The following is a 12,922-nucleotide window of genomic DNA, read 5'->3' as shown; positions in this document are numbered from 1 at the left end:
TTGATTCAATGAAAACGTTTATGGCATGAAGAAGATACTTCTTTGGCAATGTTGTGAAATGCACTGCACAGCTCTGGCTTGAATTCAGTGCCAAATTAGAACCACCAAACAAGTGGTAAAATGAGACAAATGACTGAATCACAGAAGAAAAATGTGGTTAGGTACTTAAAGCAACTTAAAAACTTGATCATATTATGATTTCTTTGTGTGTGCCATTGTCAGCAAAAATACGTAAGGGCAAAGTCTTTTTGATTCATCCCAGTGCAAACAAAATTTTAGAAACACATTTACTTTTACTCACTGGAACTGTTGCCTTTCTGCATTAGCTGAGTTGCAGCAATCAATGAACCAAGGAGTTTTGATACAGCACATCTTACTTCATAATTAGAACCATCAAAGGCACGAAAACACAGGCTAGCCAGGCTCTCTAGTTCTGACGTGCACAGGAACTGAGCATGAGTTAGCAGTTCTTGAAGACACTGAAAAGAACATTAATAATAAATAAAATGTATGATGAAACATCTCACTAAAAATAACAGAATTTGTAAGCAGTAATAAGAAGAAATCAATACTATTTAGTTCCATGTTACACAGATCATTTGCATGATAAATTGCACTAATGTAGAAAAAGCTGTCATACTTCACATCACAAAGTAATTTGTATATATGGCTACATGCTGAACATTTACAGTGATTTTTTTTAAGCTATACATATGTGAGTTAGTAATTTTTACACATTAAAATAACAGAAATTCTTCTACAGAATAGGAAGAGTTTACAAGGAGGAACTTATTCAGCTTCTTTTCAAATTTTACTTTACTGTATATCAAGACATTTTATATCACTGGGTAAGTGAATGAAAATTTTACTTGCAGAATCATGCACTTCTTTATGTGCTAAATACAATCTTAATGTGGAGTAATGAATGTCGTATTTTCCTCTCGTATTGGAATTACGTACATCACTGTTCCTTTTGAACTGTAGTGGATTATTTACAACAAAATTCACTGGGGAATAAATATACTGTGAACAGTAGTCAAAATGCCAAACTCCTTAAACAGAAGTCTACAAGATGATCATGGGTGATCACCATATATTATTCTTACAGCACATTTTTGAGCAATGAAGATTGTTTTCTCAGAGATTAGTTACCCCAGAACATTATTCCATACGATGTTATTGAATTAAAATTTGCAAAATATATCAGCTTACTGATTTCTATCCCCCCAGGATTTGCAATGATTCTAAGTACAAATGTAGCTAAATAAATTGTCTTACAAGTCCCAAAATGTGCCTTTTCCAGTTTCAATTCTTCTCAGTATGAACACCTAAAATTTTTGAAGTTTCTACCTTATTTGTTATGTCATAACCATGTGTTACACCAATCATTGGTGTATTACCTATAGATCATTGCTATAGTACCTCTAGACGTGTACAATTGAATATGTTGTGCCTTTTTTAAAATTGGGTGTAAGACCATTCACAGAAAACCAGTCAGTGACACTTTTAAGAACACTTTTTACTATTTCTATTATTGCTATATTTATGCTTGGACTTACTACAGTACTAGTGTCATCTTCAAAAAGAGCTACTTCTGCTTGTTTTATATCAGACAGAAGATCACTTACACATATGAGGAACTACGGCAGACCTAAGATTGAGCCTTGGGGAACCCCATACATAATTTCTCCCCAGTTAAAAGAATATTCCCTGATTACATTGGCTGAATTATTGAGTACTACTTTCTGCATTCTTTTGATTAGATATGACATTATCCATTGGTTGGCTATACCATCAGTTCCTTAAAACTTCAATTTCTCTTGGAGAATATTGTGAGTCAAACAGTCAATTGCCTTAGACAGGTCACAGGAAATACCAATCAGTGCTATTTTGTTATTTAATGCTTGTAAAATTTGGTGAGTGAATGTGTAAACACCATTCTCACTACAACACCTCTTCTGAAAAGCAAACTATGATTTACTAAAGATATTACTGTTAAGCAGGTGGGGTACTATTTTAGAATACATAACATTCTCAAATATTCTGGAGCACAGTGTTAGTAGTGAAACATGATGGTAGGTATTGACATCTTTCCTATCACCTCTCATATAAAGGGATTTAACAATGGGATATTTCAATCTCTTGGGGAAAATGCCTTGAGTTAGTGATGCATTACATATTTCAGATAATACTGGGCTTATTATATAGGAGCAAATCTTTAGTACTCTGTTGGAAACACCATAAAATGTACATGAGCTTCTATTTTTGAGAGAATATATAATTTTCTTAATTTCTGCAGAAGAAGTTAGTGATTTCATGAGAGTTGCTTTTTTTCTCTTGAACTGTCTGTCCCTCTATTTTCAACTATATTTTTAAAAAATTTATGAAACATATTTGCTTGCTGTGACTCAGCATTCACAACCCTTCCATTTAATTCAATACTGACATATATTATCCTTCAACTGTTTGTCTTATCTCCTGTTTCACCACATTTCTCAGTCTGTAGTTGGAATTACTAACTTCTGAGATAATGTGTATATTCCTTGACTTTTTAATAATTTTTCCTAGTAATTCTGAGTTGATTTTGTCCTGTGCAACTACTTCATGATCTCTTCTTGTTCTTGTCAACAGCTACATTTCCCTCTCCCTTTCAGAAGATACTTTAGTCTCTCTAGTAATTCATGGCTTTTTACACGAATGTTTTATTGCCCTTTCCAATTACATTATGCAAAAAAGCTATCTTCAAATAACAATAAGAATTTATCAGGGAATTGATTAAATTTTATGTCAGCATGTGATTCATTATAAATTTCATCTCATGTCACCTCTTGTAAACTATTCTCAAAAACATTTGTTCTGGAGTCAATAATTATTCTAACTGATTTCTCCTGAGGAGTATCAATATCGAAGACACTTGTTATTTATCTTAAGTGTGTATGACTATCACAGAGAGCATTTGTTGGTGGGTATGCATTTATTTTCTTGCTTTGAACCTCATCAAAGGAAACATTGTCAATTAGGGTCCTACTGTCTTTGTCCACCCGTGTTGAAACATTAATTACTAAGATTAGATTACAGCATCCAAATAGTTTCCAGATCATTTTCCTATCAGAATCCTTTAGAAAATCTACTTTGAAATCACCATAGACAATTAACAGCTTGCTGCAGTCTGACAGAGAGCATAGTAAGGGGTCCATATGCATCATTAACAGTTCAAAATTTCCCAGCAGAGTTCTGTGTTCAGGTACAATTGACTGTTTAGAGATGTCACTAAAGTCACCCAAAAATGTAAACAACCATGCATGAGCAGCGCCTATTGGACAGAGGGAGTCCGACAGCCAATCAGTTCCGGAACTCATTCCACCACGAAGAAGGTACACAGCTCGTGTTGTCAGTAGTTCAACCATGCCTAGACAGTCAATACCACGGTTCAATCGCTTTGTTGCTTTGCACCAGGAAGGACTCTCCACAAGGGAAGTGTCCCGGCATCTTGGAGTGAACCAAAGTGATGTTCTTCGGACACGGAGGAGATCCCTTCCAACAAATTATGGCTCGGAGGAACCCTGACAGCAACATCACTATGTTGAATAATGCTTTTTGTGCAGCCACAGGACGTCGCGTTACGACTCACACCGTGCACAATAGGCTGCATGATACGCAGCTTCACTCCCAACGTCCATGGCGAGGTCCATCTTTGCAACCATGACACCATGCAGCACAGTACAGATGGGTCCAACAACATGCCGAATGGACCGCTCAGAATTGGCATCACGTTCTCTTCACTGATGAGTGTCGCACATGCCTCCAACCAGACAATTGTCGGAGATGTGTTTGGAGGCAACCCGGTCAGGCTGAATGCCTTAGACACACTGTCCAGTGAGTGCAGCAAGGTGGTCATGGAGGGTGCCATAACGGCTGTACGACACGTGAATGCCATCCTCCGACCGATAGTGCAACCGTATCGGCAGCATGCTGGCGATGCATTCCTCTTCAAGGATGACAATTCGCGCCCCCATCATGCTCATCTTGTGAATGACTTCCTCCAGGATAACTACATTGCTTGACTAGAGTGGCCAGCATGTACTCCAGACATGAACCCTATCGAACATGCCTGGGATAGATTGAAAAGGGCTGTTTATGGCCGACGTGTCTCACCAACCGATCTGAGAGAGCTACGCCTAATGCTGTTGTGGAGTGGGACAATCTGGACCAACACTGCCTTGATGAACTTGTGGATAGTATGCCACGACGAATACAGGCATGCATGAATGCAAGAGGGCATGCTACTGGGTATTAGAGGTACAGGTGTGTACAGCAATCTGGACCACTGCCTCTGAAGGTCTCGCTGTAAGGTGGTACAACATGCAATGTGTGGTTTTCACGAGCAATAAAAAGGTCAGAAATGGTGTTTATGTTGATCTCTATTCCAATTTTCTGTACAGGTTCCGGAACTCTCGGAACAGAGGTAATACAAAACTTTTTTTTTATGTGTGTACTTTTAGTATTGATCCGCAAGCAAACACTTCTGGGTGGTAATCACTACAAAATCTACTTGTCTCAATGTTTCTGAACTTGTGTTCTGCCTTAATATATGTAATAATTTCTCCTTTTCCTATATTAGTTCTACACGAGTACAAGAGTGTAACCCATAATTCATTGTAAGCTTGAGGACCAGTGATTGTTAAACAGCACAGCAGCTACAACATTACTTTTACTCACCTTTGCAGCAGCACATCTCACTGCCATCACTCGGTCTGTTAGACCATGCCGAGCAGCTTTATAAATCTCCTTGTGTACATTAGAAATGGCACTACCCATTCCAGCACACACCTGCAAAGAAGAGTACACTTTCTGGAATATTATACATTTTTCTTCAGTTCATACAATGGAATGTAAATGACACACAAAAGAACATGTTCTATCTCCTAAAGATTTGATGTAGAATAGAAAATTAGTTACTTAATTTCATCCATTCTAGTTCATATAACTTGGGTAGAAAATGAAATAGAAGTCTATCTCCAGTCACAACTCTTAACATTATTGCAGATGTACAACATATTTCAGGCCCAGCAGTCCCTCTTTCCAGTGTTTATGTCATCTTTTCATCCATGTTTATAAACAGTTCTGAATGTTTCCATGTAAACAGCTCAGCTACAGTACAGCACAATTACAAGTAAAATAGCATAAAAAAAGAAACATAAGGTATTTACTGGTTTTAGTTGATTTCTTTTTTAAAAAGAAATAATAGTAGAACATTGCTGAAAAAAACAAAAAGCAATCATTTCAGTGACGATTATACTGTCCTGTGACGTAATTGTTTCTTTACAACAACAATAGCTGCTTGTGAGTACTTATGAGATACTGATATAGCTACATGAAGATTAGCGTCCATGAGTCAAAACACATCAAGCATCTCTCAAAAAACCAAAATCTGTTACAAAAGGTTGACAGCCTGCACTGCACTTGTTCATCCACTGCTAGACTGTTGCTGCATGGTACGGGATTCTTACCAGATAGGATTCATGGAGAGCATCAAAGAAATCCAAAGACGAGCAGCTCATTTTTTACTATCACAAAATAGGGGAGCAAGTGTCATGGATATGGTAAGCGCATTGGGGTGACTATCGTTAAAACAATGGCATTTTTCGTCGTCGTGTGATCTTTTCATGAAATCTGAATCAAAAACTTTCTCCTGTGAATGAGAAAATATTTTACTCTCACAAACCTACACAGGGAGAAATGATGATTGTAATAAAATAAGAGAAATCAGAACTTGCCAGAAATATCTGTGTGTTCATTTTTCCCATATGCTGTTAGAGTGTCGAATGGCAGACACATAGTCTGAAGGTGGTTTGAAGAACCCTCTGCCACATACTTAAGTGGGAATCACTGAGTACTCATGTAGCCATAGACTTTTATCCCATATTTTATGAAAATTTGGCAACTACAATTTTACAGCAGAAATGGAATAACTGCAATGGCAACTGAGAACAGAAATAATCTGAAGTAAAATCCAAGAAGAAAAGTAAGAAGCAAGTCTATTGTATCAATACAAAACAATATTAATTGTTTTAAGGAGGATCATTTTGACATTAGTGACTCTCCATGTTCAGGAAGACCTTCAGGGTTTAATGAAGATTGCTTAAATTCATTAATCCACTATGACCCACATCAGTGTACTTGACAACTGGCAAAGGTGGCGAACTGTGATCATTGCAGCACCATGTGAGATCTGCATGCAATGGGGAAGATTCAAACATTGGGTTCATGTGCACCACACACTCTAAGGAGGCACACGAGCTAGTATGGGTATTGCAATGGGACAGTGCAGAAACATGTCATTGAGGGCACAAGCAACACACAGGGTGAGCTGATACACTCGTGCAGTTTTTTACCTGCGGCCGGCAGTAGACGGGCACACCAGTGCTTACTCAGAAATCGAGCACTGTGGACCTCAACTAGTGTATCGCACTGTGTATTGTGCCAAGTGCTTAGCCCACTGGCCGTCCACAACGGCCACACACTTAGGTCTTCCTGTGCTTGTCTCTATGTGGGTTGGGACTCTCTACTTCCATCAGATAGACTCACATAGTGAATTCGTTACCCACTCATGGGACCCTGTCCCCCAGTTATTATCAAGCCACCATTGGCCTGTGAAGTACCAATGCCGACCATGTAGTGAAGCAGCTTCATTATGCGTGTGCACGAACTACAGAGGCACCAAAGGATGTTATTAAAATGTGACACCCCTATATTTTCATTCCCATTTTCCTTGTGTTCACTTGGGCCACCGTGGACCCAGCATTTCTGCAATACTGGCAGGAACAGTTGTGCCTGCAGATAGAGCAGCATCAGCTCCTGAAACAGCAGCAACAACAGGAGCAGATGCGGGCACTGATAACCCAGAATGTGGATTTGCTTTGTGTGGTGGTATTGCCAGTGGAGGGCCAACTACTCAGTGAGTCGTTTCCTGCACTGCTCCCACCACTCTCGATGCTGTTTGCCAGTTTCGATGAGTAGACAGAAATGTGGGAGAATTACCTGCACCAGTTCTTGCTGCATGACCGAGTATGGTGTATTGTTGATCCAGTTGATAAGAATGCCTTGTTGTTGTTCAGCAGCACTTGTTTATACGAAGGTGTCCAAAATTTTGCACAAGTGTAATTTTGAGTGTCCCAAATGTGTTACCTCTTATGCAGACTCATTAACTCGGGACATGATTGACAGGTTAAAGATGTTCAGAGCAGGGCACTGACTTTGTCTGACCCTTTTTCAGCTGATGTTGCCAAAACTGCAGAATCACATGAGCTTACAGCTATAGCAAGGAACATCCTTTTTGATAACCGGCAGGTGGCTCAATTGGGTGCGCATGGTAAACAGCTCTGGTTCCCCATGGTATGCCTCAGGTGGCCTCATCTCCTGCCAAGTTGCCGCGTGTTGCCATCGTTGACGATGCCTCTGCAGTGATGTGGCGGCACTGCCTGTCACTCGGCCATGCCAAACTCAGTGGGTTCGCGGCCCTCACAGTGTTATAATTCCCGCCAGAAGCTTTTTCTGGTTCCTCAGCATCATTCTCCCTCCACTTGTTAGTCGAGCCAGTGGTCCTGCCCCCAATTGTCATTTGTTGCATGTTCGCCTTCATTGTCTGCATGTGGAGGCAACGTGTGTGGTATACCAGTGGATAGGTCTTTTGGCAACCTTTTGTGACAGTCGAAGGGCCTGTTTGTCAGTAATCAGGTACCGGGGTGTTTTCACTGGAGTCTGGTGCTGCTGCCACTGATGCCCTGCATATGTCTCCCCGACGTATTTTGCTGACAGGGTACTGGTCGGACGGCTAGATGTATTTCAGGCAGACGCAGGAGTCACAGTTGGCCTAATTAATTTAGATTTGTAGACGCTCTTGGGGTGCCCGGAGCTGAAATAGCCACTATGTCAGGTTGGTCTTATAGTAAATGACGCACTCCTTTGCGGAGACAATTCTCCGTCTCCATGCGTTATAAGAATGTGGAATGACAACTTATGTTGTTAGGGGTCAATTCACCATTGGTCAAAATATCTTTGGGTTCAACATATTCTCTGTTTTTGACAAAGTGCATTTAGTGTCTCAATCTGTTCCTTTTTGTGATTTGGACTGCTTACTATGGTCCTACAGCACGCTGTTTGAGCATACCTTGGGCTGAGCAGAAAATTTTGAGGCACATTTCGCTCAAGCTATCAGCTCTACCCAAATTGTGTCACCCCCATCCCATTCCCTTCAATATGGGTCACTAGGTAAAGACTGAATTGCAATCTCAGCTGGATCATGGCACTGTTTCTCCTGTTTCATTGAGTCAATGTGGCCACCGCTTTCACGGTGGTTCAGAAGCCCGATATCACTGTTTCCCTTTGTGGCGATTTGAAACTGATGATCAATGTGCAGCATGTTGCAGATTTTGATCCCATTCTGAGCCACACAGAGCTGTTAGCAAACTTGTCAGCAGGGGGTTGGGTGGAGGGTATTTTTCCTCCATTGACTTGCACAATGCTCACCTGCAGCTGCCATTGGACTCATTTTCTTGGACTTTCCTGGTCCTCAGTACCACCTTTGGGCTTTAGAAGTTCAGAAGTTTAACTGCTTGCCTTTTGGAATCTCATCTGCACTGGGAATTTACCAACGCTATTTGGAGCAGATGATTCAGGACATTCTTTGTTGTGTCAATTACCTGGATAACATATGGGTCATGGGCTCTAATCGGGAGGTATGTTTACAAAACCTTCAGTCAGATTTCCAATGCCTCTTGGAGTTACAAAACCTTCAGTCAGATTTCCAACGCCTCCTGGAGAATGGCCTTCATTGCAAGCAGGAGCAGTGTAGTTTTTTCTCCCTCGAGTTGCATTTTTTGGGTCATGTGTTTAGTAAAGATATTCTTGTTCCCACAGATGACCACATCAAGGCCATTGTCAATATAACGGCTCCAGTCTTTCTTGGGTAAGATTTCATATTACACTCAGTTCATTCCCCAGTCTGTGCCCATCTGCCAGCCTCATAACCAGCTTTGCCACAAGGGCGTTAAGTTTGGTCTGCAGATTGTCAATGGGGTTTTGAGTCTCTCAAGCAGCGTTCGTACTCTGCTCCTTGTCTAGTTTCCTTTATGCTGGGTAAACCTTTAACCCTGGGCTGTGACACATCAGAGTATGGCACTGGTGCCATTCTGTCCCATCGAAACCCGAACTACTCCCAGTAGCCCACTGCTTATGTATCAAAGAAGCTTCCCACTGTGTGGCGTAATTACTCACAGGTAGTAAAGGAGGCAACAACTATTATTTTGAGGGTTACAAAGCTCCACGACTCTTTGCATCGGGTGCAATTCCTCCTCATCAGCAACCACATGCTGTTGGTTGTTCCAAGCCATCAGATAGTACTGTCCACCTACTGTAGTGGTGGGACCTCTTTCTCACTAGCTATTGTTATGACATTTGTTACCACTTCACCATCCAACATGACAATGCTGATGCACTATTGCAGCTACTGGTGAGGCCTGATTTGGCGTTCGATCAGCAGGAGGTTCTTGTGTCCATATTAGATGATGAATTGCAGCAAACCTTGTCGGACTTTCCACTGGTGTCACGCGAAGTTGTGACCGCCAAGGCCGCCAACTCAGTTTTAAAGTGAATCATTTTGGCAGTCCAGTTGAGTTGGCGGGAGCATTTCTCTTCAGGTGCGGATCTAGCTAGGTGCACATTTTTCCTTCTAAAAAGTGTACAACTTTGCTTCCACTGTTTTTCCCCAACATCTGAGGCTTTAATGAAACAAATTAGTCACACATGTATCATTCAAAGTATTTTTCATCACAGGCCACTACTTTCTCACATCTTGCGGGCAGTGTATGAATCCCACGCCGAAAAAATTGTTCATCTTTTGAAGTGATCCACGAATTGGTCCAATTTGTGACTTCTTCATGAGATCGGAAGTGTTGGTCAGCCAGGCCATGCGCCATTGATCTTAACAGGTGATAGTCAGAGGGAGCTATGACTGTAGAACACGGCGAGTGGGATAGGACTTCCCATTTTAACGTTTCCAAGTACATTTTGACCTCTTTTGCAGAGTGCAGTCGAGCATTGCCGTGCTGCAAAATCACTTTATTGTGCCTCTCATTGTATTGCGGCCGTTTGTCTTTTAATGCTCTGCTCAAAGGCATTAATTGCATTTGATAATGAGCACCTGTGATTGTTTCGCTTGGTTTTAACACCTCATAGTAGACAACGCCCAGCTGGCCCCACCAATGCAGAGCATGATCTTGGAGCCATGAATATTCAGTATGACCGTCGACGTGGAAGCTCGGCCAGGATATCCCCATGATTTATAGCGTTTAGGGTTATCGTAATGAATCCATTTTTTGTCCCCAGTCACAATGCAATGCAGAAATCCCTTCCGTTTTTGCCTCTGAAGCAACCGGTCACAAGCACACAAACACCGTTCAACATCCATTGGTGTCAGCTCACATGGGACCCATGTTCCTTCTATCTGAATCATGCCCATAGCCTTGAAACATTTTGAAATGGCTTGCTGTGTCACTCCCACTAATTGTGCCAATTCTTCTTGAGTTTGACGTGAGTCTGCACTCAGCAATGTCTCCAATTCTGCATCATCGAAAACATTCTCTCTTACACCACTATGCCGGTCTACGACGTTAAAATCGCCATTCTTGAAGCGTTGAAACCACTCATGGCATGTTCTTTCACTAATACCATCCTTACCATTCGTACTTGAGAGCATTCGATGAGACTCAGCCGTTGTTTTCTTCACATTGAAACAAAACAGTAACACCTCCCGCAAGTGATGAGAATTAGGCTTGTAAACTGACATTTTCAATCACGAACAACTTTATGATGCAGACAGAAATTGACTAATGTTTCAATGAGGTTATGTTGACCGAGGTCCAAGCTAACTGCCTGACATCTGCGATCTGTTTCTTTGACCGCTACTTACCATTGTCGCCACCTATCAGCAAACAGCGGAAGCTAAGTTGTACACCTTGTACATGACTGACTCAGTGTTGTCCAGGGGATCATCGTGATTCTCACAGAGGAACAATGTTGTCATGTGCTTATTCCCCTGGCATTGTATCCTCAAATACTCCAGTTGCTGCATGCGTCACTCTGGTGTATGACACGTATGAATGTGCTGGCGCGACGTCGTGTCTACTGGTTGGCGATCGATAGTGACATCGAACATATGGTGTGTCCTTGCAGGACTTCTGCACAGAACCAGGCTGCACCACCACACCAGTTCTCTCCTTGGTCGTTCCCGGAGCACCTTTGCAACAGGGTGCACACTGATTTTGCTTGCCCCTTTTTGGACAGCATGCGATTTTTGATGGTTGACGCATTGTCCAGTTTCCTGTACATATCAAAGTTGTCCTCCACATCACCAACTACCACAGTCCATGTGTTGTTGGTCATTTTTGCTATTGAGGGTTTCCCCAGAAGCCAGGTATCTGACAACAGTCGACAGTTTTTGTCACCGGAGTCTGATGACTTCTGCATTCACAATGATATCCACCATCTAACTACCACTCTGCTTCGCCTGGCTTCTAACTCAAAGGTGGAGCACTTCATGCGTACATTTAAGGCCTAGATGAAGAAGTCCATGTCTACCATTTCCCATGATGATGCATTGTTGAGCCTTCTGTGTGAAAAGCAGATGATACCGGTCAATGGGCGAAGTCCAGCAGAACATTTGCACAGGCGCCAGCTGTTTGTGGTGGATGATGGTAGGAAGTAGCTGACCCGACACACAAATCAGCCCACACCCTTTTGGGACTTCACTGTTGCCGCCTGCTGGGCAGCAAGTTGGGTCATCCCAATGTTCCGGGTGAGGCTTCGCACTTGCAGCAGCATGCTTCCTCTTGCTGCCCCCTCTCCAAGCTCTGCTGCCCTTCCATCACTTGCAGCAGCAGCCACCAGTGAAACCCACACATGCAACTGCCGATGTGGAGCATATGGATTTTGATCCATCCTCCTCCCCCCTTCCCCTTGGCAATAGAGGTGGCATCATCTACACCATCACTGGTGGACCCCTCATTACTGCAGCCTGTATGCCCTTCCAGCAGTGCCGTTGGCATATGCGTGTCCTCCTTTGGCAATTGGTCAGTTGTTGGGGCCTCTCGTGTTCTATGCTGGAGGTCATGGCCCAAGTCGAGTCATTTTCAGCCATATGTGGCCTTTTCAGGGGCCAAGTGGAATGGCCGTGTGGTTAGAGGCACCATGTCACAGACTGCGTGGCCCTTCCTGCCGGAGGTTTGAATCCTCCCTCGGGCATGGTGTGTGTGTGTGTGTGTGTGTGTGTGTGTGTGTGTGTGTGTGTGTGTGTTCTTAGCATAAGTTAAAGTTAGATTAAGTAGTGTGTTGGTCTAGGGACCAATGACCTCAGCAGTCTGGTCCCTTAGGAATTCACACACATTTTTTTCTTTTTCAGGTGGAGGGATTTAGTATCCCACCAGCGGACATCAGGATGGAGATGAGCTAGAATGGGTAGAACTGTGGAATACTGCAGAAACATGTCATGGAGGGTGTGTGTAATACATAGGATTATGAAATGCTGGAGGAGGTTTTTACCTGCATATGACAGTATGCCGAGTGCACCAGTGCTTCCTCAGAGTCCGTCCACCACTGACCTCAACTAGCAAAATGAGCCATGTGTTGGGCCAACTGCTTAGCTGGTTAGTCATCCATGCCCGCCACGCGCTGCATTCTACCCATGCTTGTCTGTACGTGGTTTCAGAACCTCTGTTTCCCACTGACTGACTTACACAGCTAGTTCATTTCCCTCTCATGGGGTTCCATTTCCCAGATACTATTGAGTCACCATTCTCCCATGAAGTATCCACTCTGACCATGTAGTGAAGAGGCGTTGTCATGCCTCTGGAGACACTAAAAGATC

General features: G+C 42.5%; 1 protein-coding gene across 1 annotated transcript in view; it reads right to left on the bottom strand.

The window, feature by feature from the left end:
• Positions 1 to 12,922, bottom strand: part of LOC124554778 (HEAT repeat-containing protein 5B) — a 475,467-nt gene that overhangs the window by 154,899 nt on the left and 307,646 nt on the right. Inside the window, exons 6-7 of the mRNA XM_047128424.1 lie at positions 4,720 to 4,830; positions 302 to 479 (exon numbers count right to left, since the gene is read on the bottom strand). Of these exons, the coding sequence (XP_046984380.1) occupies positions 302 to 479; positions 4,720 to 4,830 (289 nt within the window). The remainder of the gene's footprint in view (positions 1 to 301; positions 480 to 4,719; positions 4,831 to 12,922) is intronic.

The sequence above is a fragment of the Schistocerca americana genome, chromosome X (genome assembly GCF_021461395.2).
Source record: "Schistocerca americana isolate TAMUIC-IGC-003095 chromosome X, iqSchAmer2.1, whole genome shotgun sequence".
In the NCBI taxonomy this organism is placed as follows: domain Eukaryota; kingdom Metazoa; phylum Arthropoda; class Insecta; order Orthoptera; family Acrididae; genus Schistocerca; species Schistocerca americana.
Note: the sequence above shows the minus strand (reverse complement) of the source record. Positions and strands in the feature narration are given on the sequence as shown.